Raw genomic sequence first — 25,636 nt, forward strand, 5'->3', positions numbered from 1 at the left:
GGGTAATGAAGAACCACAGGCCACTCGGTGACCATCCAGGTCAGAAACACCAGCCTCAGGCCAAGACGAGTGCCGATACACTCCTTCTCGTGACAGCCTTGGGGTCGGCCATTGCGGGGCCCTCCCCTCACCTGGAGAGCAAGGCAGGGGGACTCAAGAGCGCTGTCAGAGTTCTCAATGGAGATCCGGGCTTTACAGTCCAGCGCTGCCCTGAGGTCCTGTCACCAGCTATTTGTTGGGTCCTGGGTTCATTCCACAACCCTAACCCTAACCCTAGCCCTACCCCTACCCCTAACATCATAGCATGTCCAATGCTATGATAGGCCATGGACCACGGAGCTGGGACAGTCCCCAACTCTAAGCAGCTCACAATCTGTCGGGGAGACAGACCTGTAAAGGAGCAATCACTAGAGCAGTGACCGCAGCCAGCAGGGCCAGGGAGCCCCCTAACACTGCCTCTTTGCCCACATGGACCTAACCAGGTAAGCAGACTGAGCAAGGGAAGAAGGGAGTCAAGCAGGGTGTGCCAGGCCCCTGCCAGGTGGCCCCAGACCCCGCCTCCCAGTGCTCACACTTTGAGTGTGCAGAACATTTTCCACCAGATGAAAACAGCAAATGTCATGGCGACACCTCTGTGATCGTGTCACATAAGGTTGCAGCATCCAGCCATCCCCGGTGGCACATGCACGCCTGTAATCCCAGATATTCAGGAGGCTGAGACAGGAGGATCAAAAGTTTGAGTCCAGCCTGGGCAAGATATGGAAACCTAACCTCAAATAAAAACCAAGGAGGGGTGTGGCTTAGTGGTGGAGCACCCCTGGGTCAATCCCCAGTAACGCACACACAGAGACACACACACACACACACACACACAGGTTGCAACTGCATCTTCTGCAGCCTCTCTCCCCTTGGCTTGAGGAAGCAAGTGGCCCTGGAAGGACCTGAGGCACCCGGGCTGATAACCAGCGAGAAACCAAGACCCGAGTCCTGTGACAACCACGTAGGCTGGGCAGTGCGCCTTCTCCAGGCAAGCCTTTGTGATGAGGCCACAGCCTTGGCTGGACCCTGGCTGCAGGGTGCAGCTGCCCGGTGGCCATGCTCTCCACCCACAGAAGCTGGCCCGTGGCTGGCACCGAGAGCAGGTGGTTACACAGTGACAGACCAGCAGACCCTGGGTCCTGGGCATCAGAGCACAGGTGCAGCCTGGAGGGGTGGGCTTGGCTGGGGCTCCAGCTGTGCTGCTGCCACCGCCCTGTCTGCAGAGTCCACTCTGTGTACTTATGCTCCACGTGCCTAGGCTTGTTTCCAAGGCCAGGGCCTCCACAGCAGGGCAGGGCTGGAGGCTGGCATGGGCCAACCGACCCTCTGCTCTTTGGCCTGCTGGGGGTATACAGGCAGCCTCACCGGCTGGCCACCTCCAACCAGGGTTCCAGCCCTGGCCGCCTGCTCTGCTCCAGGGAAATGCAGAGCATGCGTCTGTTGACCGCGGGACAGAACAGAACCAGGCGGTCGAGTCCTCTGGCCTCCATCTTGGAATCCCCCCATCCCAGCTCATCAGTGCTCCCTGCCTTGGATGTGGGGGGCCGACTGGGTCCTGAGGCCCCTCCACACTCCACACAGAGAAACCTGGCGGTCTCCACCAGACCTATGCCTTCTGGAGCCCGCGTGGGGCCTCCGCAGGTACCGCTGCCTCCCCAGAGCAGGCTCCTGGGAGTCCAGTTTGTGAAACAGCCTGGGTTCCCAGAGGGAACGGGGTTAGGGCCAGCTCTGCACTGGGCTTTGGCCTGCACTTGCTGGTGAGAAGTGATCTGCACCACCAGGCAGAGAACACGCCCTCCCCTTCCGTCCTAGAGGCACCGGCCATGGGCCAGGGTCCAGGTCCCTCACGTGACCCAGGAGCAACAGAAGCTGGCACTCAGCCACTGGGAGTGCCTTTCTCTTGTCTCTGCTCCGTGGGCGTCTCAAGCCCAGGGATCCACTCTGGCTTGGTCAGAAGCATGGCGCGGGCGGCAGCTCTGAAACCCCCCTCCCTGGGAGTCCTCTTCCTTGGAAGTGTCAGCCTGTGGGCTGCTGCGGGGAGGGAGGAGGCACAGGCAAAGCCCTCCACAGAGACAGGCCGGGAATGCACACAGAGCTGGAGGCTCGCCCCCTCTGCCAAGCCCCGAAGTGCCCACTCCCCTTGGAAGGGTGCCGGTGTGTGCGTGGGAAGCAGCCAGGCTGCAGGGCCCACTTTCAACCTACGGGGGAGGAACCCGGCCGCCCCGGCCCCCGCCCCACGGGCCAGGCCTGACGCCACTGCTCCCTCACTCCCTGGGGAAGCCGCGGCCCAGCTCCGGGGCCTGTGGCACGGTTCTGTCAGCTCCTGCTGAATATGCCGCCCCGGACACGCCACTTGGGCCTACTTTGGGATTACTTTGACCTGAAGGCCATTAAGAAGTGATGTCAGGAACGCTCCCTGGCCTCCTCTTCCTCGTGGCCCACAGGCAGGGCTCACGCTCTCCTCTCTTTTCCTTCTGTGGAAGGAGCTGCTCGTGCCGCCAGCTCAGTGGGCTCAGACCCTTGGCTTTTGCTGGTCCCTGCAGGGTTCTCCCTTCTCCTGTTCAGGTCCACAGAAGGAGGGCCAGGCACCCCTGGCAAGTGACACTTCAAGGGAGATAAGTGGCGGGGGCTGTGGCCACCCGAGAACTACCATTCCTGTGAGCATGCTGCCCCACGAGGGACAGAGAAGCAGTGAGTGGGCATGGCAGGGGCAGCCTGGACCAAGGGCCGCTGTGCTACACGAGAAGCCATGGCCAGGAGGGCAGGTGCTGTGCTTTGGCCGTGGGTGGCCCCTGCCAAGACACATGCTGAAATCCCATGCTAGAACAACAGTATGGAGAGGTGACGGGGACGTTAAGAGGTACTTGGGTCATGGGGTTCCACCCTCACGAAGGGATTAACGTAGGTGCCTGGAGAACAGGTGAGTTACTGCAAGAGCATGTTGTTAGGTAGTGTCCAGCCCACTTTGTCCCCTCTCTTCTCCACATGTCCCCAATTATACTTTTGATGTCTGACCCGAGATACCACCAGGCCATCACCAGCACCATGCTCTTAGGCTCCCCAGCCTTCAGAACCATGAGCCAAAATAAACCTCTTTTCTTTATAAATTACCCAATCTCAGATATTTTGTTGTAACAACCCAGAACAGACCAAGACAGCAGGTCACCTGCCCTATGTCATGTGGCAGGCTCAGGCCAAGTCTCAGTAATCAATTCACTCAAAGCCGGGTCACTTGGAAAGAGAGGAGGAAGCCAGGTCCAAGGGCAAGCCCAGATCTGTGGGGGGTGGCGGGGAGGCATGGGCCTCCTAGGCCACTCTAGGTGTTGCCTGGAATCCGGGGGGCCTTCCGGTGAAGTGGCCATCCGCACAATGGGGCTGACCAGTCTCTGCCTGAAGGACTATTGCCGGGTGCCAGGAAACAGACAAGCTGGGAAGTCAGCCATGACTCAGCAACTTGGTCCCGGGCATTGGGCCCGCTGCCCACCCAGCAATCCTGAGGGTGAGGGGGCAGCTGCCAGGGGACCGCCATGGTGGGCACATCCTTAACCCCAGCACCTTCTAACACAGCATCTTCACCTCCAGCTCATCAGGGGACCGTTGTTACACGCTGCTGAGAAGCTGGGGAGCAGGGGTCTCAGCCAGGGCCTCAAAGGCACTGCCTTCCCCAGCACACCTGTCCGCTCCCAGCCGCTCCTGTCTGAGGCCTCAGTTTCCCCACTCCAATCCTGACAGTGGCCCAGGCCTCCTTGTCCTGCGGGCCACTCCTGCCAGACTGCAGTCGCAAGTTAAGACCACTGGCGACCTCTGCGTCCCTTGCCTCTCTAGATCGGCAGGCCTGAGTCTGTCCTGCGCTCCCAGGACACCCTTGTCCCCACGTGCTGAGCACACAGGTGACCCAGAGCCACACGTTAAATCCCCGCTCCCCTCTCCGAGGCCCTCTGGCCACATCTCCAACACGCTGAGGCTGCGTATTCACATTGTCCATTGCTGGGTGGGGGTCCCAGAGAATAGTTCCAGAACCAAGAGAGTAAATGTCTGTGGGGAAAGCCACCCAGCCGATGGCCTTGAGCCACTGCAGCCCAGGCAGACTAACACGGGCACAATAGGGGATCCAAACGCCAGTCACAAGGAGTTACATGGCACCCACGGCCTCAGCCCCCGGAGAGCACATGTGACCCTGTATCATGATCCTGTCAGCTCCTGCTGAGTATGCCACCCTAAGACACGTCACTTGGGCCTAAGGATTATTTTGACCTGAAAGCCATTAAGAAGTAGATGTAAGGAGCGCTCCCTGGCCTCCTCTTCCTCGTTGGCCTTCAAGTAGGTCATACATTTTCAAAGTTGTCCTTCTTCCTCTCTTCCCTGAGATGGACAAAGGTTGACCACTAGTGGCCACCCTCGTCATCTTGGAGAGGGCACCAGAGGTGTCTACACAGCACACGTGACTAACTAGCCTTCTTCTGCCATGAGTTTCCATACCGTTGTCCCCGTTATCGATGGAGGACACCTTCCAAGATGTTCTGGGATGCCTGAAAGCACAAATAGTACCAAACTCTTTAGGGACTCTGTTTTTTCCTGCATATACCTATAACAAAGTTTTGAATTATAAAAGAAAATCAATGATAAAATAGAAAAAATATGGAAATACGCTGTTATAAACTTTTTTAAACTTAAGAATTATTTCTGGAAAAAAAAAATATTGAATTCCCGTTTAGTATTTTTATCCCTCAGTTAACCTCAGGTAACTGAGATCAGAAAGCAAAACCACAAATAAGAGGTATTGCTGGACACAGGTACTTCCTACAGTTTTCCACCCCGAGAAGCCCCAAACTGCATTCCTTCATCCTGTCATTTCTCTACAGAGCTCCAAGCCACCTCTGTCACTCTGCCCCTGAGTTTCTCCCATGTGTGTGCAAGGTGCGTGTGTCCTAAACTGGTTTCTCTCACTAATCTGTGGTCCTGCTATGGGGGCTGCAGCAGAGAACTGAGGGTAGAAGGAACGAGATCTTTCACCTCCCAGAGCTTCAGGTGGGAAGGGAGGGTCGCAATTTCTCTTCCTGTCACAAGTCTAGCATGCAACCTGGTAGATGAAAGACATTTGGGGCCATCTTTTGGAATGGAGAAGGAAATGATTTTCTTTATCTCATTTTCACTGAATCTTAATGAAATGGGCTGTAACAGGCCACGAGGGACAGAGAAGCAGTGAGTGGGCATGCAGGGGCAGCCTGGACCAAGGGCCACTGCCCCAGGCTCCTCACCCAGGGGCCACGGTGTGTGAGGCAGGCTGAGCTCTGGGGAGCCTGCATCTCGGAACCTGCTTCCCCAGGCTGCCACAATGCAGTGCCACCCACTGGGGTTCAACAACAGGAACGAGCCGTCTCCCAGCTCTGGGGGCTGGAAGGCCAAAATGGAGGTGTCGGCAGGACTGGTATCTTTGGGGGCTGTGAGGCAGGACCTGCTCGGGGCCTCTCTGCCTGGCCTGTGGGTGCCTGTCTTCTTCCTGCGCCCTTCACATTACCTTCCCTCTACACCTGTCCCTGTGTAAATCTCCTCTTTCCACAAGGACAGCAGTCACAGTGGCCTAACGTCCTCACTTCAACTCGATCATCTCCGTCCAGACCCTGATTCCAAATACGGTCACGCGCTGAGGTCCTAGAGGTTGGGACTTCAGTAGGTAACTAGAGAAACACAATTGACCCGTAGCAATCTCTGTACCCGGCTCTCAAATGTAGGGGAACATGAAGGAGGGGTCAGAAGCACCAGCTGGACTTCAGCGCAGCTGCCAAGGTCGACCCTTGGATAGCTTGACCCAGGGGACAGAACTCCCCAGGGGGGGCTTGGGGCAGAGGGGAGGCTTCTGGGGAAAGGGGGCTCTGAGGCAGCAGGCACTGATCTTCTCTCAGGCCTCAATGTCTCTTGCTTCTCCAGCTTTACTGAGGCATCCAGACAGATAAAAATCAGACACATTTACGGCGTCCAGTGTGATGGCTCATATGTGCGTCCCCGTGAGACGAGTCCTCAGAGGAGCCAGTTAACACACCGGGGACCTAATCACCTCCTCGTGTGTGGGGAGGACGCAGGGTCCACCCCCTGGCGAACTTCAAACAAGTATTAGTGACTACCGCTGCCACCCTTAGGGTGGCTGCCACAACCTGCACTCATCGTAACAGGGGACCCTCGTGGCCTCTGACCACATCTCCCGTTTCCTCCACCCTGCTCTCTGCCTCTGTGAGTTCTTGATATTCTGCGTACAGTGAGATGGTGTGCAGGGTCTTGAGTCTGGCTTGTTTTACCTAATATAGTGTCCTCTAGATTCGTTCATTGCTGCAGATGGCAGAACCTCCTCTCTAAAGGCTGCATAGCACCTGCTGTAGGTGCGCCCACGTTTTTTTTTTTAACCCATTCCTTTGTCGATGGATACTGGTTCCACGCCCAGGCTGTGCGGATAGTGCTGCAGTGAACCTGGCCTGCAGGTCTCTCCTGAGATACTGACTTCACTTCCTTTCTTTCTCTCCAGTCCACAGGGCTGAGGAAGTAGCTCATTGTGGTTCTGATCTGCACTTCCTTCCTGGTCGGTGAGGTTGAGTGCTTCTCCGTAGACCTGTTCGCCCTTATTTGTGAACCCACAGCGTGCTCTCCTGCGGACAGCCACGGACCCGCGGAGTCCCTTCGGCCCTCTGGGTGACAGCCAACCCTGCCCAGGGGAGCATTTCCCAGCACTGCACATATCTACATCCTCCTGGGAGGCTCCCTGGACATATTTCTATTGAAGTTTCATGTGTACTCAGCAGGCGCTTCTTCTTAAAAGCTCTTGAAAGATCTCATAGCAAGAAAGGCTTTCACTTCCATTGAGCATTTTCCAAACTCATTTGAGCCCAGGTCCTTTCCGTTTTGTTGTTGTTTGCTTTTTGTACCACATCTGTTAAAATCATACAGATCAAGAGGTGTGTAGGGGGCACCCTTTGGGAGATGCTGCTACGCGAGCGCACACCTTCCGCCCACAAGACTTCCTATTCAAGTACGATTCTGCAGTTACCCAGGGGTCCTCTCCCTGACCCCTCCTGACCAACCAAGTCCCAAGGCCACCAGGTGGGGTGGAGCAAGACAGGCTTCCTCCCAGTGGTGGGGGGGGGGCAGTGAGGAGGGTGCATATTGGGGTCACTAGAGCCTGAGTGGGAGGGGAAAATGACCTTACAGGTCAAGGTCACAGAAATTAAGAGAGACACTTTCTAGACTGAAGGAAACTAGAGGGCCACACTGACTGGACCCAGCAGCTCTCTCAGACCCTTTTCTGAGACAGGCACTGTGACAGCAAGTGTCACCTGAGTGGGACCTGAAGCTTACAAGTAATGGTGCAGCCATGCTCGTGTCTCGGCTTTGGTGCTGGCCCCGTGGCCATGTGGAGAGGCCCGGGTTGTCAGGCGCCATGCTCAAGTGTCTGGCGAGGGCACCACCAGGGTGAGTCGGGCATAGGTGCTCTGTGCATCGGAACTGCCGACGCGCTCTGCCTCCAAATTGGAAAACAGGAAAGAAACCTGGAGCCCAGGAAAATGTCCCAGGCCCCACCTGAAACAGCCCCCGCTCCTGGGCACAGAGCAGCGCTGCCTCCTGCACCCCCTTCCTTTCCTTGGTTCAGAGCATCTGGGGGTTCCCAGGGCCATCTCTGGCTGGACGCGACAAGCTGGGCAGGCCCAGATTCCATCCTTGCCCACCCGGGATAACCACCAGTGAAACCAGACGATCCTATTCCTTCTGACACCAGAACCGTCAAAGTAGTTTGGTAACATTTTCTTCTGAATCTGGCTGGTGCACGGTGAAAATGAGAGACAAACACCGACCCCAAAAGCCTAGCCTGGGCTTCTCCTCCATCTAAGGAGAACGTGCTCTCCCTGGACCTCCTTCCAGCCCAAGCCTGAGCCTTCATCTCAGCGTCGGCACAGGCAGGGCCTCCCTGCCCGGCCCTGCCAGCCAGAGGCCAAGGGTCTCCATTCCCCTGCTTTCCTCTTCTCCACTTTGTCCAAAGCAAACCCTGCCTCTCTGCAGCTTGGCCACACCCAGGACAGGTCCAAACGCCTCCCTGTGACTCTATAAGGCTCCAAGTTCTGGGCTGGCTTCAGCTTTACCTCTGCTGCCCCTCAGTCATGTCCCCAAACTCAACGTGGCCATCGTGCCCCTGGGCCTCTGTTGGGCCAGCTGTCCCTGCCTGGCCCTGTTCCGCCCCTGCTGACCTCACAGCAGATGGCTCCCTCTTGCTGGCCGTAGCTGTGCATGTACTGATCCTAGCGAACAGAGTCCAGGCACACAGCAAGCCTGGCACCAGGGCAGGAGGAGCCAATGGCACAGGACTCAGAGAAATACCAGACCCCACAGGCTGCACCCACGGAGCCCAGGTATCCTTCAGGAGCAGACAAAGGGGATTCCAGAAATCTACTGTGTCCCCGTCATCTCCCCTGCACACACCGGCCCATGGTGGGCTGGTTCCCAAGAAGAGTGGGGCACTTGTGGGCCCATCAGGGACAAAGCATCAGACTACCCCCAGACACCCAGATGACCAGGGACACTGACAGGCACCCTTCCTAAAGGACCCATCTTGTGTAAGGATGTCTCAGTGGCTGGTGAAGTTCGGGTTTCACACGTTTGTGAGCTCTTCAGTCACATTTCCTCTTCATTGCAGACTTCCTTCTCATGGGTTGCTTGAGCATCCACAGGCCACCCAAGCATCCTGTGGCCCTGCCCTTCAGTGGTCAGGCTTGAAGTTGGGGCACAAAAAATCTCATTAGAAGAAAAGCGAATAATCATTTCTCTGAAACATTTGAATTCCTATTTGCTGTCAAGGCAGGTTTCCCCAAAGCAACTGTAGGAGCAGCTGGCGAGGAAGGAGGTCCATGTGAACACGCACTCCCTCATCTCCGAGGGGCCTAGGAAGTGCTGCCCTGCAGCAGGACCCCACCTGGGCCGGCCACCAAGCCTGCCCAGGGACGGCAGGTCCCTGCAAACCCCCTCCCTTTACCACCAGGACTTTCATGGTCCAGCGAGAAGTGGGAATGGCTTGGAGAAGAGCTCCGGGACATGATGCCCCAGCAGCAGTGACCTGGGTCATGACGTAAACCTTCGTAAGACCCTGCGGAACCCGTCTCAGGAGAAACGTTGTAAAATCACACGTACACACAAAAGGTAAGACCAATGTGTGATTTAGCGATGAGATGGAGAAGCTGAGCATGTCAGCACACACCTGTCATCCCAGCTACGAAGAGGCTGAGGCAGGGCGATCACAACTTCAAGCCTAGTCTGGGCAACTTGGAGAGACCCTCTCTCAAAAATGAGAAGTAAAAAGGATTGAGAATATAGCTCAGTGGTAGAGGACCTGCCTGCATGTGTGAAGCTGGGTTTAACCTCCAGTTACGCCCAACACACACACACACACACACACACACACACACACACAACCAAACATGGCCATATCCACGATGATACCTAGTTAGTGACTAACAGGTGGACAGTATATGTGAAGTGGATACACTGCACCAAGAGATGACGCACATGTAGGCAGAGTGGGAAAACACAAAATTCCCTCTATTCATTAGAGTGCACAACCTGAAACTTATGAATTGTTTATTTCTGAAATCTTTCCTTTAATATTTTTCTATGACAGCTGACCAAGGGTACCTGAAACCTCAGAGAAGCTGGAAAACAGGAGATACTATAGTAATTTCCTGTTTTATGTCAACATGGAGGTAAACTCTCAATAATTAATCAGTAAGAGGAGACCAGTGAATTTATTCAGGAGGAACACTCCCACGGTAGGTAGGGTCGCATACAAAGAGGCTTTATTGTAGAAGTGTAAAATGACCGTAGTCCTTGTTTTGGTCAACAAGAGACTAAGTTCCACTAGAAAGAATGGGGACATCAGATCTGGATAAAGCTGAGAGAAGGCACACGGGAGCCAAAGGACCAAGCAACGGGGAACACAGGGAGGGAAACTTCAGCGCTGCTCAACAGGACACTGAAGTCAACACCCAAATGCAAACATGTTCTGAACAACAGAAGGCCAGACCGGCCACTAGCTCAGCAAGTTCTTCACTATTAAGGAGGAAAAAAGCGAGAACACCCAATTAATAATTTATTTTTTATTGAAATCGCTGAATACTGTATTTTACAGTAAAGTTGATTGGGAAAAAAAAAAAAGGAGAAAAAAAATCAATTTTAAAAAATACACTCATGTTGAAATCCAACAAGCCAGCCAAACTGGGCACAAACCAAGAAATTCTGTAGGGTGGTTTGCTTTTCAGTATATGAATACCAGAGTCTATGTACAATTCTACAATGCGAGAAAAGTCATTCATTGAACACTTTGAGAAAGGAGTCCACAGCAGAGAAGAAACACCGGCCGCCCTTCCATCCTGCAGCCCTGGGTGCCCCGGCTTCGGCTCCAGGAGCCGGATCCAAGCACAGCACGGGGCGAGATGCTGGCCCACAGTCTCACACGATTTCTGTAAGTCACACACTGTGCATATTAAGGCTTCTTATAGGTCGAATGGTTGATAACTGCTTTTTTTTTTCTTAAAAAAATAAGCACAGTAAAGGTGGCGTATTATGAGACTCTGAAGAGATGAGACCTACAGCCCAAACCTGGAGAGAGGTTCCTTCCTCTGAGACCTCCACTCCACTCACAGGCACAGAAAGACAAAAGAACAAAGCCAATCTTTGGGTGGGCTGTGGAGCTCGCCATCCAGCGGAAGCAATACTGACGAATGGGTTGCGGCCACCTGGGGTTGAAGGTGTCCTGCAGAGAGCCACAGGCATAGAACAGGCGAACCCCCAAACCCAGGCACTCGGGGACCCTGTGCACCCTATGTGCCCTTGAGAAACGGAAGCAGAAAGGAAGAGATAGAATGGCGCTCGCTCGCCAGCTCGAGCCCCCCAAGTCTGCCCGCACAGCTGCCCTCTCGCCGCGGACCCCACCCTGCCGGCAGGAAGAAACTGGAGCTGTTTTCACTTTTTTTGCAAACCTGAGTAATTGTCAAAGTCAATAAATAGGGGGAGAGAATTAAGATGCTAAGTAATGGTCAGATACCCTACAGGTCTGAAGCAGCAAGGGTCTCCCTCGACGCGGCCGCTGCTCCGGATGCCTGGCCCGGCACTGGCGCAGCGCTGAGCGGCGGAGCGTGGGAAGGACGAGGTACCGCCCGCCGGCCACTCGAGCAGGCCTGTCCTGAGGCCTGTAAACCAGCAGGAAGGAGTGGTGCGGCCTCCTTCACCCTCCCCCCGTCACAAAAACTCTTCCCTTTGGAGCAGTTTTTGTTAAAGGCAAACTATAGAAGCATCGAGTAGAAGTCTTATTTGGTTGGAGGTGCTTGGCTGTCCCACGGCTCCACGCGCTCCTGTAGGCACCACGGAGTTAGATGTGTAAAAGGTCCTCGTCACTGTCGTCGTGGAAGGACGCCAGAGTGGCTGAGGTCCCCGTCTTCTGCTGTCCGGGCCTGGGCTTCCCTTTTCTGGCCTTCTCGCCTTGGACCAGCCCCACCCGATCGTCCTCCCTCTCCCGAAGGGCCCTCCGCTGTGCGTTCCTCACGGGCTGTGAGCTCTCGGCCCCGGCTCCTCTGCCTGAGTGAACTTTCACCTCTGGGATGGTCAGGACCTCGTCCTCGCTGTCCTGGTCATCCCCGTGCAGGGAAGTGAGGGCCTCCGCCTTCACGGACTTGGTGGTGATGTGGCCGTTTTCCTGCCCCTCTCTGCCCAGCCTTGGGGCCGGCAGCTGGATCTCTTCCATCAGCCACTCCGTCTCGTTCTCGTCTGTCTCCTCCTCTTTGTTCACCTGCCAGGAAGCAAGAGCAGAGGGCACGTGAGCCCCAGCAGACACCCTTCTACCCTCTGCTGTGCTGCTTGCACGTCCTCCCCACATCAGGGGCCACCCTGCTGCAGGAGCTAGGGAGACAGTGAACACCTGCCCATCACTGTCCCTGTCCCCACCTGGGCCTCCAGGTCCCAGGCCCCAGCAGGGCTGGTGACAACTGCCCGCTCACTGTAAGAGCAGGCCATGCCGGAGGGCTGCAGGAGCATTAGAAGCACTGTGCGGACCCACGCCCCTCAGCAGTGCTGGGCAGGAGGCCTCTTGCAGGAGACCCACGGATGGCAAGGGGCTGATAGTGGCAGGGGTGGGGACACGTGGTGTGTGGAGAGCCACAGGGAGGACTCTGCCAGAGTCTGGTTTTAGAGGCGATCTGGCAATGCACAGCGCAGGGGGAGCCGGACGTAGTACTACCCTAGGTGGGGCCTCTTCTGGGAGTTACCATTTCCCCACCACAGCGTCTTAAGAACAGCCCCAACACAGACAGCCCAAGCACCGAGCACTCCTAAGAAAACCAGCTGCCCCCCAGCGGGACAGACTTGAGGGGACAGCCAGCAACGGTGCTGGGTGAGAGCTGAGTGAAGGACAAGCCTCCTCCCCCACCGTGTGGTCTTCCGAGCAGCACACGCCCTGGTGCTGACCACGGGCACTGACTGATGAGCGGGCAAACAGGCCCCAGAGGCTTAGCTGATGAGTACCTTTGAGTATTTGTAGGACACATTTGAGCTTCTTCGACAGCAATTGCTTAGCTTGTTAATCACGGTTTCCCTGTTGAAAATGGAGACCATCATTGGTCCAGGGTAGAACAAGCCCCCTCCACACCCACCACAGCCCGCCTGCCCAGCATCTGCAGCTGCTGAGGACTGGGTCACAAGGCTACATGCCCAGCACGCATCACCCTCCAGGGCACGGCATTCTGAGTGACCACCAATGATGACAGCCAGCCTGTAAATGGACGCTGTTCATGGTTTGTGGGAAGAACACAGGCTTGGGAAGGAGACCGAGCTTGGCTCAGATCCTGCTTCACCTCTCCAGTGGTCAGTTCTACAACGTGTCACTCACATTTGGTTTCTAATTTTTCATGTGTGACTACACCAGACCACTTTGCTGTGCCCCAGGGCTGCAGGATGAGAGGTAGGTGCTGGGAGTACCCAGAGGCCGGCTCACACTGTCGCACCTCGGAGCCCGGCTCCTGAACTTGAGACCCACCCCAACCACTTCTCCCTTTGTTGGGAGGGGACGGGCACATGAGGAGCTCAGTGTCCTGGCTCTGCATGGGCCGGGCCGGGAGCCAAGGTGTACGACACAGGTGAACCATGCCCGAGGATGGTGCCACAGCGCTGGGTGACCACACGCCCGCGTCGCGGTGCGCAGACCTTTAGCACCACTGTGGAGCCTGTGCAGAGTTCCATGGAGCTCCGAACCAAGGACGTGGAGGCGCTGTTGCAGTGGGACTCCGGAACCCTGACTCTGAACCGCCCCCGGCCCCCGCCGCCCCGTCAGGACGCGCTCCTCACCGCCTCTCCTTCTTGTGAAGCAGCAGGGCCAGCAGGCAGCCGATGAGCGCCACCAGGAGCAGACTGAGGACCGCCCCGACGGCCTGGCTCCGCTCCGAGAGCCCCTTGTGCCCCTGCCCGTCTGGTCCAGCACTCTCGCCGTCGAAGCCCACCCTGGAGGATGTCACAAGTTAGGAAGCCACAAAGTCACTCGCTGGTGCACCCGCCACAGCCGCACTTAAGGGTTCCCAGGAAGGGGCCAGCCCTGGCTGGACAGACTCCAGCCAGTCTCCACCCGGCCAGTGAAAGTGGATCCAGTGGACACGAAAAACACCAACAAAAACTGGGTGGGGAGAACCTGGAAGAAGCTGGCCTGGGCACGGACGCCAGGCAGTGGCCTCTCAAGCCCCGCCCACCTGGAGGAGCGCGGGTGAAGCACCCCAGGCCTTCCGCCAACCCCGCGCTCCGACATTCAGAACTGCAGGGACATCAGCGCACTTTCATGACATGAAGAGTTCAAGGGAGGGAAACGAAGGAAGCAGCGTGGGGTGGGGGACGCCTGGCTAACTCCCCTTCTGCTCTGGGACGGCGGGGTTAGGCTTTTAGGCTGCTCATCTGCCGACTTCCCATCACTCAGGGTCACCACATGCAGACACAGAATGGCAGAACAGGGTCTTGGTCCTCCCCAGTGATGGAGGTACCTGGCCGCTCGGGATGAGACACAGCCTCATGCACCACACACCGCAGGAACAGCTGCCCACAGTATGGCTGCTCCTTCAGAAACTGACTTAACCGTCACAAGTTTGGCTCCAAAATAACTGAGTCAGAGCAACTAAGCGATGGCTGAGCCACCAGGCTCAGAAGACAAGCCTCCCCGAGCGGCCTTGTACAGCACCACAAAGGCAAGGAAGAGCAGGAGGGACTGGCATTCTGAGTGACTAGGCCCCTGGGCCTTACCCACTGGCCTCTGCTCAGGGGGAATGTGCTGCGTGGATAGTGGTCTCAGTCCCAAAGGCCTCTCCCCTCAAAGCCGGAAGCAGACCAGCCAAACCAGTGCAGCCGCTCAGGAGCCCGGGACGGCCCAGGTCCATCACCCAGGGTCCTAGGCTGTGTCAAGGTCTTCCTCACGCTGGGCGGAGGGGGTCTGTTCCCAGCTGTGCTTACTTCCTGGTTATCGGCTGCCTTGGCTCCCGACTTAGCTGGGTCAGGTATTGAGTCTGAACAGAGTCCCTATGCAGCCACTCAGGGACCCGCCCTTCCGTGGTTGATCTGTGACAGTTTGCTAAGTGAGGCTGAGCTGGAGAATGTCCCTCCCGGCGGCTGGGAACGGGGTTCTCTGTCTGCCTGCTCAACTCGTCTTTTCATGGTGTTACTTTTTGTGAACTTGACCCAGCAAACACCAGCAATAGAGGCCTCAGCCCAAGTGTGGTTCTGTGGGTTTCTGCTTTCCTGGCCCAGGTGGGCTGAGTTCAGCTCTCCTGTATCTGCAGGGAGCTGGCCCTTGCAAAATCAGCAGTCCTCCCTCTCCCGAGAGACTCTCCTGCACTATTTCACAGTGTCCGACCCCTGGTCTGGCCTTCCTTCCTACTGTGGTCTGCCTGGCCTGTTTTCCTGGCCTTTGACCTCTGGTCTTTTCAGGCCTCCTGCACTTGCTGCAAGTTCAGCTGCTCTTAAGAACCACCCCCACCCCCACCCCACGTGTCTTGTAAGAGAAGGTCAGCCTGTGGACATCACCACCCTGACACTGACAACTATTCCCACCACCTTAGGTCATTTCTACTTGTCTCTGATTTTCTGTTTTGCTCCTGTTTTTGTCTTCCTGCAGAGACTTTAGTTTCTTTATTGCCCCTTTTCTTCTCTACTGTTTGAGGTTATGTGCTTATTATTATTACTGTGTTGGTTATTTCTGAAGTACTGGCATGCATACCAGGATAAAAAGTCTAAAACTGGTCCTCCCAACTAACAAGAAACTCTATTGCTTACATACAGCTTACTGATATTGTTGTCCAATATCATAATCCTTCTTAAATTGTTTTTTAATCCAGGCTGGGCTGGGACTCAGCAGTAGAGCACTTGCTTGGCACTTACTAAGCAAGGCCCTGGGTTCGATCCTCAGCACCACATAAAAATAAATAAAATAAAGGTACTGGGTCCAACTGTAACCAAAAATTAAATATTTTAAAAAAAACTGTTCTTGAATTCAGTAAATGAGCTCCCCTACAGCTTCCAGTCTTCCCCACACCCACTGGTGTGGCACTTCCCAACCGTGGGCCTCTCTGTGGCTGCTGCACCTGTGGGGGCAAGTGGTGGGCCCCTCCATCTGCAGATTTAGGTTTTTAACTTTATGGAAGTTCTCTTTTTTTATGCTGTAAAAGCATAAATACATCTGCACTGATTACTGCAAAACTGTGAGCAGCCGTTTTGGGAAGGTAGGGGACAGTGAGAGAAAGCTGTGAGAAAGCGGATTCCACCTGGCCTTGCAGGAGGTCAACGAAGCCTAAACACACTCCTTAGGAACACGGAGGTGAGTGCACAGGAAGCGGCTGAGAGAACTAAGGGCCCTCGGTTAGGACAACTGCTACCGTCTTCCACATTTATATCTGATTTTAAAAGGTGCAAGTATAATCCGGCTGGGGTTGTGGCTCAGTGGCAGAGTGCTTGCCTAGCATGTGTGAGGCACTGGGTTCGATTCTCAGCACCACATAAAATAAAGATATTGTATCCATCTAGAGCTAAAAATATTTATTTTTTTTTTTTTAAAAAAAAGGTACAACTATACTTGGATAAAATGTGAGGAGAGACTGCGGGGGAGCCACGCAGACACTGCTCTGCCTGACCACCACGTGGCGGTCACAGCCACCACACCCTGTCATCCATCCCAGCCGGAGCCAGGACAGCGGCCTCCAGTGGGCAGTGTGCCTGCTGTGGGTACTTCCTGCTTTCCCTCCCCAGCGTTCACTGCGTTACCAACCTGCTAAGGGGCTTAAGCAAACTCCAGGGCCCGACATTCTGACATCGTGAAAAGCGGGCCTCCCGTGGAAGCTCCTCTCTGGCTCTGACATGGATCCCTGAAGCCCTGTGGACTGTGCTCTCAAGGCGTGCCCCCATTTGCCAGTCACATCAGGCATGACTGAGGCTCGGGCCTGGGCTGGTCTCCTCCATGCAGAGGGCGGGGCAAAACAGTTTACCGCATCTCTGCCTCCACCAACAGTGCCAGAAGCTCATTTTTAAATTTTAATGTTTTTCTTGGTTCGTGTTTTGCTTCTTTCACAAAGAACTTCTAGTTTTAACCCTTGTATTTTGCAATGACCTCGCCCAGACACCACACATGTTCACAAGCTAAAGTGTCATGAGTGAGACCTCAGCCCCAGGACCCCTCTGTGATGCTGCAGGCCAGAGTCCTTGTGTCCATGAGCCTGGGACAAATTAGGAAAAAGCCATCTTCTGCTGAGCTAGTCCCCCAAGGGAAGTGAAAATGAAACGACAGGAGCCAAGAAGCGGGACCAGAAGTCCCCCGTCACCCCTGCCACTGCTGCCTGATGGCTGTGGCACCCTTCTTAGGTAATGACATGCTGAGGGTCCATCTTCCTCCTGATCTCAAGGTCACAGGAGAGAGGAAAGAAGGCTTATGGGATGGTGGCGGGGAAGGGAGGAAGAGATTGAACCAGGAAGAGACCATCCATTACAGGAGGTCCTCGGCAGAGGTGCCAGAGCTGTGGGTCATGAGAAGGACGCGCAGAGGCGCATCCCCGCTCCTGACCGCTGAAGCAGGGCGCTGGCTGCAGGAGGTCTGTCCTCTTCCACTTTGTGTGCGTGTCTGAGTAGTCTGCACGGGGGAACATGCTCAGACTCACCCCGGAGCTGCACCTTTAGCAGAGAGGGGTATGCCTGTCGAGCACCCAGGACGCCACTTACCCCAAAGGACACACGGCCGAGGTGTACCAGGAGAAGAGGTACTGGCAGTCGGCGGTCTCGTGACTGAACTCTGGGATCCCATCCTTCACCAGAGGGTCGCAGTGGAAGAAGATGGTGGAAGAGACGGACTTCGTCTTATCCTTCCCACACTTGGAGGAAGAGGCAAACACCACATCCAGATCACCATCTGTCAAGGGGGAAGGGCACTGTCACATCGGCCTCTCAGTAAGGGACACAGAAGCTGACACAGACTCATAATCACAGGTCAAGATATGTCATCAAATGTCCCACCCACAAGCACTCTGCCTTCAGAGCTTAAAAAACAAACAACAAAAAAGTTACCTGCTGCAGATTCACAGAGCTCCTGTCCTAAACAATAAGCATGCACTAAAGACTTGACCTCCCCCTGAAGAGGTCTGGCCTCCAGCCTTGGCTAATGGCAGGGTCTGGAGTGGGACTGGTCAGGCCCCACCTGTCCACCTGGTGACTGAGACCAACCTAGCAACCATGCCTACCCCCAGGAGCCCCACAGAGGTTCTGGATACCAGGGTGCCACGCATTAGTGTGGGGATCGCAGCAAAGGCCCAGGCCTCTGACCCCCGTGGACTGGATGCTGCCTGTGGGGTCTTCTCACGGTGGCTTGCCACCCTTGTGGCTCTGCTGAAACGCCGTGAGCACGAGGCCAACGTGCCCAGTGAGTGCTGTGAGCTCTTGTGTCAAATCACAAAATGGGAGGGCAGGTCTGGGAGCCCCTGAGCTTGCCAATGGCCGTGTCCCCACGCAGGGGGGCTGAAGCAGGAACTGAACAGATGGTCCTGCCTGTTCAACCAGACAGGACAAGGCTCCGCGGGCTCCCTTTCCTGCTGCAGCGAATGAGCAGATTTCACATGCATTTCTTCAAGAACCAGGACTCCAACGCCACTTTCTGGTGCAGGAAAGGGGAACACTGAGGAGTCTGAAAGGGACTGTTCAACACACAGCACGCGGCACACAGAACCCCGAGGGCTGGGATTCCAGAGCAGACCCTGTGGGGAACGAGGGACTGCTCTCTCACCAGCACAGCACTCCCCCAGACCCACCAGGAGGCGGGAACCCTGGCTCGTGAAGGGCGGCTTCCTGAGGAGGAGGCATGGAGGTGGCTCTGGCAGAGGAGTAACAAAGGAGCTGCACAGATCAAGCCACCAGGCTTCAGAAGGACACGGAGCTCATGGGGGACAGATGGCCAGAGCCATGAGCGGGGGACCAGAGGCCTGCAGGATGGAGGTCCTTTGAGCCATACAGGAAGGGGGCTTGGCCTCTCCTCCTCTGCCTAAGGGGGCACCTCGAAGGCTTGCAATGCAATCCCACAGCTGGCAACCAACATCAACCCAGCTCTTCCTACGCGGAGGATGTGGGACGCAAGAGGCACACCCAGACAGTGTGACCTTCACATTTGACCCCAAAGTACTGGAGGAGTCAAGGAAGTGTAAGAAAGGAGAAGGGAGGCGTTCACTCTATACTGTAGGATGATGAGGGAGGGACAGAGCTGGCTGAGCACCAGCCCACACAGCAGCATGTGCACCCCTCCCTTTCCCCAGGGACCGCAGCTGCTGCGAGCAGACACACGGCATGGCTCCTGATGCCCAAGGCCTGTCACACTCTGGAACCAGTGCCAGTATCGCCCGGCCATCTAGGGCGCCCGGGTTATGCACTGCACCAGCGACATGCTTAGCACTGGGGCACTGGACAGGTGCTTCCTCTAGGACCCACCTGGCAGGCGGCCTCCCCCTGGCAGGGCTCTCTCAGCCTTACCCCAGAGCAGGCTGGGCTTTCCAACATACTTTGAAAGTTTAGACATCCAGATGGTTCAAAAGTCAAATATAAAAGGTATAGAGCGAAACATGAATTGTTTAAACAAAATCACACACACTGCCCTCCAGAACACTCTCTCATGATCAACCAGGACAAGGCCTCTCCTCACACTCATTCTCACGCTCAGGCTGGCGGCACCTCCCGCTGTTCCCTGGGATGCTTCAGGTGCTATGTGCGGCCTCCTGCTCCCCTCTAATGTCCTCAGATTACTTAAGAAGGCAGTGCCAGGCCTACAACCAAGTCAAAGGCGATGCTGCTGCCTCTGGCCGCCCCTCCGGCTGCCCTGGTTCCCACTGTGTTAGCTGAGCTGAGCTTCACCCACACCAGGATGCTCAGGTCCTGCGGGGACCCTGGGATCTGTTTTGAAAAATGCAGCACCCAACCAGGTTTCTATCTTAAAACTGATCTGAGACTCCCACTGGAGGCGGTTTCGGGATGAACGTTTGGGCCCTCCCGGGCGTCGGCATGGAGCCCAACAGGAGCTCAGTGGTACCTTGCACGTAGTACTTAGTTCTGTCGGAGGTGCCCACTTTCCTACTGAAGTGCTCATCATTGGGCTTGACCTGGCAGATGTTGGCTCCGGAGCACGCGGGGTTAGTGGAGCCGGTGATGGAAGAGAGCTGGATCTCATACAGGTAGTTGTCCCCGTTGGTTCTCATGTCCCCAGAGGCACTGAACAACCTTCGAAGACACACAGTGACTCAGAAATCCCTCAGGGAGGACACTTAAACATGACCACATGATCCCCAGTCCCTAGAGGAGCTGCAGGATCCAGGATGCCTCCTGTCTCCTTGTTCCAAACCAGGGCAGCAATTCCGTGACCCCGCAGCGACTAGGGCACCAACTTCCATCTGCCATCTAATTGTCCTGCCCCGCTGGGTCCATACTCTGGCAGGAGCCACTTCTCCAATGCCACCTCCAGTGCTGCCCTGTACAGCCAGTGAGCATGGCGGGTCACCAGGGCCAGTGCACCCCACGGCAGCCCAGGGACACTGCTGAACAGACCTCCATCCCCACAGACTGGTAAGCCCAGAAGACTCCTGCTCAGCCAAGGCTTCCAGAGGGTTTTGGCTTCGACCCCAGGCTTCCCAGGAAGTGAGAAAGGAGGGGGACCTTATTTTTACACTCATGAGAATTCACCATCTTAGCGCTGAACCTTAACAGTTGAGTAATGCTTTCCTTTGGTTTAAGCGAAATATGATGACCGCTTCAGCAACCGTAACTGAGACACACAGACCTATTTATCTTACAGGGCTCCTGTTGGGTAGGGAACTGCTGACTTACGCTTGAGTACATTTTAATGCTCAGAAGGGAACGGTTTCACTTACTTAAAATAAATATCCCCAAGGCTGAAGCTCTTGCCATTCACAGGGTTGGTGAGGGTCCCGTTCACCATCTGCACCTCCTGCGGCCTCACAGCGCAGGCAGCCCGCGAGTCCCAGCGGAAGTAGTAGGTGCAGCTATCGATATCAAACCTAGAGGGAGAAAATCAACGCCGGTCACCCTCTGGCCAGACACACAAACAACTACCAGAAACCTGCTGAGGCCCTGAAGGAGCCCTGGACCCAGAGGCTCCCTGACTGCAGCTGGGCCTCCCAGGACACCTGCTGGCCCCACACTGAGCAATCCTGGGGTCAGGACGGGGCTAGGAAGGTTGCTGATTCACCTTTTCCCAGCACCATAATAAGGAGGATGACTGCATAGCATATCAGTAATGTGAAACTCGGGTACGCATTCCATACAAAGGCTTTAACATTTAGAGTTCAACATTTAAAATCTGCTCGTAGACTTTAGAATTTCTAATTCACAAACTTCTCAGATTTACATATTGAAAAGTCCTTTGATGCTGGGTTCAGAGGTGCATATCTGTATCCCAGGTACTCATGAGGCTGAGGCAGGAGGATCACAAGTTCAAGACGGACCTTAGTACTTAGCGAGACCCTCAGCAACTTAGCAAGACCTTGTCTCAAAATAAGAAATGAAAGGACTGGGGATGTAGCTCAGTTAAGAGCCCTGGGTGCAGTCCCCGCTACCAAAAAAGAGCAGTCCTTCCACAGTGTCTGGGACTCCCCTTTTCCAAGCCCAGAGTCCAGAAGTTGCAGGCTTCTTCCCAGACAGCAGCTCACATGCTCCCCCTGTTGGCCAAACTCTTAGCACCACACACTGCTTCCTGGGGAATTCTAAGACGGTCTAAGAACACCCCAGGTGTTTGCTGGTCCCATTGCTCTAGCAGCTGAGTGGTACCATCCAGGCCCGTTGGTTCTACTTTGACATTTAAAGAGAGTGGCCAGTTACCTACTGCTCAGCTGGCTCACACAGCAATAAACCCAGAGCAGGAGCATATTTTCTCAGGACAGTGAGGCCAGAGAAATCGCACTGGTCTGTAACTGTGTGTCAGCATTCCACCTGGGACTCCCTCCCATGGAGGGCAGCCCTGGTCCCTTGGCCCCAAGTCTCAAGAGCCAGCCCCTCCCCACACCGACAACCTGAATCCTCTGGCCCGAGTGTGTATGCCAAACCCCCACATGGAAACCAGAGAGCTCTCTGCGATCCCACCGAGCCCCCTCTCCTCACCTCTTGAATGCAGGCCTGCCCACTGTCTTTGCACAGGTCAGCTCTATCACAGAGGATGCAGTCTTATTTTCACCACAGCGATAGCCTTTTGAGTAAGTGACAACAACTTTGTCATCTGAAACAGGAAAATGACATTAGTTGAGTGCACTGGAAAAGCCTCAATGTCAGAGATCACACCTACTTTCGGGGCAAGAACAAAACACGTGTGCAGCTCCACAGAGGGTTATCCACCTGCTCTCAGCACTGTCATGCAGGGCGGCCGCCTGGCCTGCACCACTATCGCCACAGCCACAGACCTGGCCTCCGACTCACATCCTTCACTCACAGGCTCCATGTTGGAATGCTGACCTGTGGGCCTCCATCACACCTCAGAATGGAAACACTCTCCCAACGCATGTGATTCAGGAATCTGGGTGCAGGGCAAGCGCTCCACCATGGGAACCCCAGGTAGGACCTTAGGAAACAGCAGTGACCATTGCTACCCACACAAGTTCAGCGCCACTCTAGAGCCTTCCTGCCTGGCCCCTCATCTGAGCCTCTTCGCAACAACAGAGCAAGGGTCAGCGGGAGAAAACTAACCCAGAGAGCAACTCTGGTTTTTTGGATTAAGTCAAGCTCTACCTTTGAACGTGGCATTAGAGGGAAAATTAATGAATAAGCCTTGTAACTTCCAGAATCAAAGAGAAAAATGGGCATATACTCTTAAGTGGCAAAGATCCTGGGTGGCGTGGCAACCAAGTGCCAACCCACGTGCTGTGGCCAGGTCACTGCAGCAGTACCACTGCTGTTGTCCTGCAAGCAGCCAGGGCCGGGCCTGGCCTGGCTTAGCAGACACACGACACCACAAGGCAGGAGCACGTCTTACGGAGGGCCATGTCTGAGAGCCACAGACCCCACACGCACAGGAGCACACGGGCGAAATGACCTGGCCCCCAAAAGGCAGAGGCCAAGGCAGCAGGGACGAATTGCGGATGGGAGGTGAGATGGCTCAGTTCTCAGCCATGCACCAAATTCAGAGCTGCTCCAGTTCAGTTTGTTTTAAATATTGGGTTTCTGAACAAAAAATTTTGGTAGAAAATTTCCACTGCTCTAAGGAAAAACTCAGGATTCCCAGGAAATGGGTGTTCTCTATTTCCAGTGAGCGAAACGATGTGAAGACAGAGTTGAGAGAGAAACAGAAGAAGCACAGGCTTGAGTCACACAGTTCAGATGCCACACGCTACCCGGTTGCTGGGAGCCATTAGCCAAGTAGGTATGACAATTTCCTTGCCAGCGTACCCCATGTTGCTTAGTGGAAGGACTCGTGGAAATAGGACATTTTGCAGTGACATTGCATGTAAGGTGACCTTGCTCAAGGACCAGGGCGGATCCGGGTTTAGGGCTTTCCGGTTTAGGAAGGTTATTCCTGCTGGGAATAGGGCGTATCCTGCTGCCTGAGTTCCCCTTGAGTTCTCACGGGATTCAGACAGTATTTTTTGGGAGACAGAAGCCCAGTGGAGGTGTGGATTTGGGCAGAGAACGTGGATTTCCCCAGAACGTGTTTGTAGAAGGCCGGTGTGAGATCGGGAATAAAGAATTGCTGTTTGAATCTACAAAGCTGTGAGTGGCTCGTGATTTTGTGCCCAGCCAGACTGCCGCATCCGGTGACACACGCAACCTTCACCCAGGTCGTCCCTGTGACCTGGTTTATGCTCCACCCCACATGGTGGAGAACTGCTATGTGGACGTGACCCCAAAGCTCATGTGTTGGAAGTTTAGCCCCAGTGTGGCAGTGCCAAGAGGTGGAGCGTTCAACAGGCGACTAGGCCGTTGTCATGGGAGAGGGGTCCCGAGGAAGGAGGAGCTCGGCCCCTTCCCCCTTCCCGCCACCTTTTCTGCCCTTTTCCCTGGGGATGGTGTCGCAGGAAGGCCCTCGCCAGATACCAGCTCCCTGACCTTGGATTTCCAGTTATCAGAACTGTGAAAAACAAATCCCTGCTTATTAAAAATCACCTCAATCCAGGTGTTCTGTGATAGCAGCACAAATGGACAGGCAGAACACTGGTCCTGAGAGCGGGTGCTGCCATAATGCACCTGGGCCGCGTGACCCGGGGAGGCTGGGAGAATGTGCAGGAGCAGGCTGGGAAACCGTGGGCGACTGGGAGGCAGGGGGCAGGATAGCACAGCCCCCGTCCCCAGGGACTGAGGGACAGGTGCCAGGCACCAAGGGGTGCGGCAGCAGGAAGCCACCCTTGGGGCAAGGCCATCCTTGTCACATCCTTGACTCAGCACTGCTGAGTCCTAGGGCTTTAAGGAAGGCAGGGTTTGAGAGCAGCAAGCCAGCGGCCTGGCACAGAGCACAGCGCAGCCAGGTGCTGCGGTGCCACGGGCCACCCCGCTGCTCCCAGTCAAGGAGAGGTGGGAAACGACATGCAGACAGAGTTGAGAGGGAAACAGAAAGAAAACCTTTGAAAACTGCCACCCTGGCCCGCTAGAGAATGAAAGGCAGGTTCCAGAGAGTACACCAGGCCGGCCACATGTCCCCCCGGGCAGATTCCCGTGGATGGGAGGAAGCGGTGCCGTGTGCACCCAGGCGAAAGGACACCCAAAGGCATTTCAGAGACTTCAAGGCAAAGGAGACCTTGAAGGCAAGTCCCAGAGGCGCCCTCAGGAGCTCAGCCTTCACTGCCTGGGCCCCGTACCCCTGGGGTGTCCCCTGCATCCCACTGTACTCTTGGCAGCCCAGTGCAGCCCAGCTGAATCCTGCTGTACACGGGCCTCAGTGGCCTCCACCTAGACACCAAAGGCTGAGCCAGACAGCTGGGGGCCAGGCAGACGCCCGACACAGGAGCACCGCCCAACACAGGAGCACCGCACGGGGCCCAGCAGGACAAGGCCTAGTGGAACTGTGTGAACCGAACAGCCTCAAGGCCACAGGAGTGCGGAGCCCCGACACGCAACACAGGCCTGGAAGAGCTCCAGGCTGCAACCAGCCAGCAAGGCTGAGGGGCGGGGCTGGCCCTGGACCTGGCAGCCACTTGGTCCCAGGGTGCCCAGGAGTGGGCACAGGGAGGGAAGATCAAGCTGGAGCCTTCAGATGTGAGGTTCCCTGCTCTGGGTTGGGGCCTGCTACCCCTTTGGTGATACAAGGTCTATGCTCTGCCCATCTCTGCGCTAGATTCTGTAAACACACAACGGGCTTTGATTCCCCAGGCTTCCAGCCAGAGGGTCGTTTGCCTCAGGATGGACTGTGTCCCGAGCTCGGCCACGTACAATTTAGATGAAAATGGACTCTGAACTTCTAGATTGGTGACAGGACAAACTTTTGAGGTTACTGGGTATGAGGATGGCCTCAGGCCTGAACCCAAGAAACTCCCGGATGTCCTAACCCCAGGGAAAATGATGTCACTGGGAGATCTGGTGGCAGCTGATAAGGACTGAAGCGGGGAGGACGTTAAAAGCCCCCAAATTTGGTATAAATAATGGAGCAAATGAACAGACATTCAGCCAGTGGATACTGACGCCCTCCCGCTGAGAGCCTGATAAGGACCTGGACCGACATCCCAACACTTGTCATCGTTTGCTGATCCTCTGCATCTTCCTCACCGCTCTCAAAACTCTACAGCCACATCTTGTCCCTGGTGAGTCTCCCTACAACCCTCTCCTCAACTGACCCTCTCCTCAGCCGGCCGTCAGCTCCACCTCTGGAGAAGCCTGCCATGGTCTGAGTGAGTGCACACCTGCTGGACTTCAAGCCTAACCCTTGAGACTTTTGATCTGACATTTGAACTCAGCATGCAGAGGGACTGTCTGTCATGAGCCTGGCATGATTAAGTGTGTTTGCAGTGCTTAGAATTAATTAATCCAGAACTGTTTGCTGTGAATTCATTAATCTGGAATTGTTTCTGTGAATTGATCATGTGTCCTGCAGTGC

General features: G+C 55.4%; 1 protein-coding gene across 1 annotated transcript in view; it reads right to left on the reverse strand.

Moving 5' to 3' along the window:
* Nucleotides 1–10,151: 10,151 nt before the first annotated feature.
* Nucleotides 10,152–25,636, reverse strand: part of Igf2r (insulin like growth factor 2 receptor) — a 97,542-nt gene continuing 82,057 nt past the window's right edge. The window contains exons 42-48 of the mRNA XM_076858065.2: nucleotides 21,724–21,838; nucleotides 20,478–20,624; nucleotides 19,643–19,830; nucleotides 17,299–17,485; nucleotides 13,405–13,557; nucleotides 12,586–12,655; nucleotides 10,152–11,854 (exon numbers count right to left, since the gene is read on the reverse strand). Of these exons, the coding sequence (XP_076714180.2) occupies nucleotides 11,438–11,854; nucleotides 12,586–12,655; nucleotides 13,405–13,557; nucleotides 17,299–17,485; nucleotides 19,643–19,830; nucleotides 20,478–20,624; nucleotides 21,724–21,838 (1,277 nt within the window). The 3' untranslated portion in view covers nucleotides 10,152–11,437. The remainder of the gene's footprint in view (nucleotides 11,855–12,585; nucleotides 12,656–13,404; nucleotides 13,558–17,298; nucleotides 17,486–19,642; nucleotides 19,831–20,477; nucleotides 20,625–21,723; nucleotides 21,839–25,636) is intronic.

This window comes from Callospermophilus lateralis, chromosome 6 (genome assembly GCF_048772815.1).
Source record: "Callospermophilus lateralis isolate mCalLat2 chromosome 6, mCalLat2.hap1, whole genome shotgun sequence".
Taxonomy (NCBI): Eukaryota; Metazoa; Chordata; class Mammalia; order Rodentia; family Sciuridae; genus Callospermophilus; species Callospermophilus lateralis.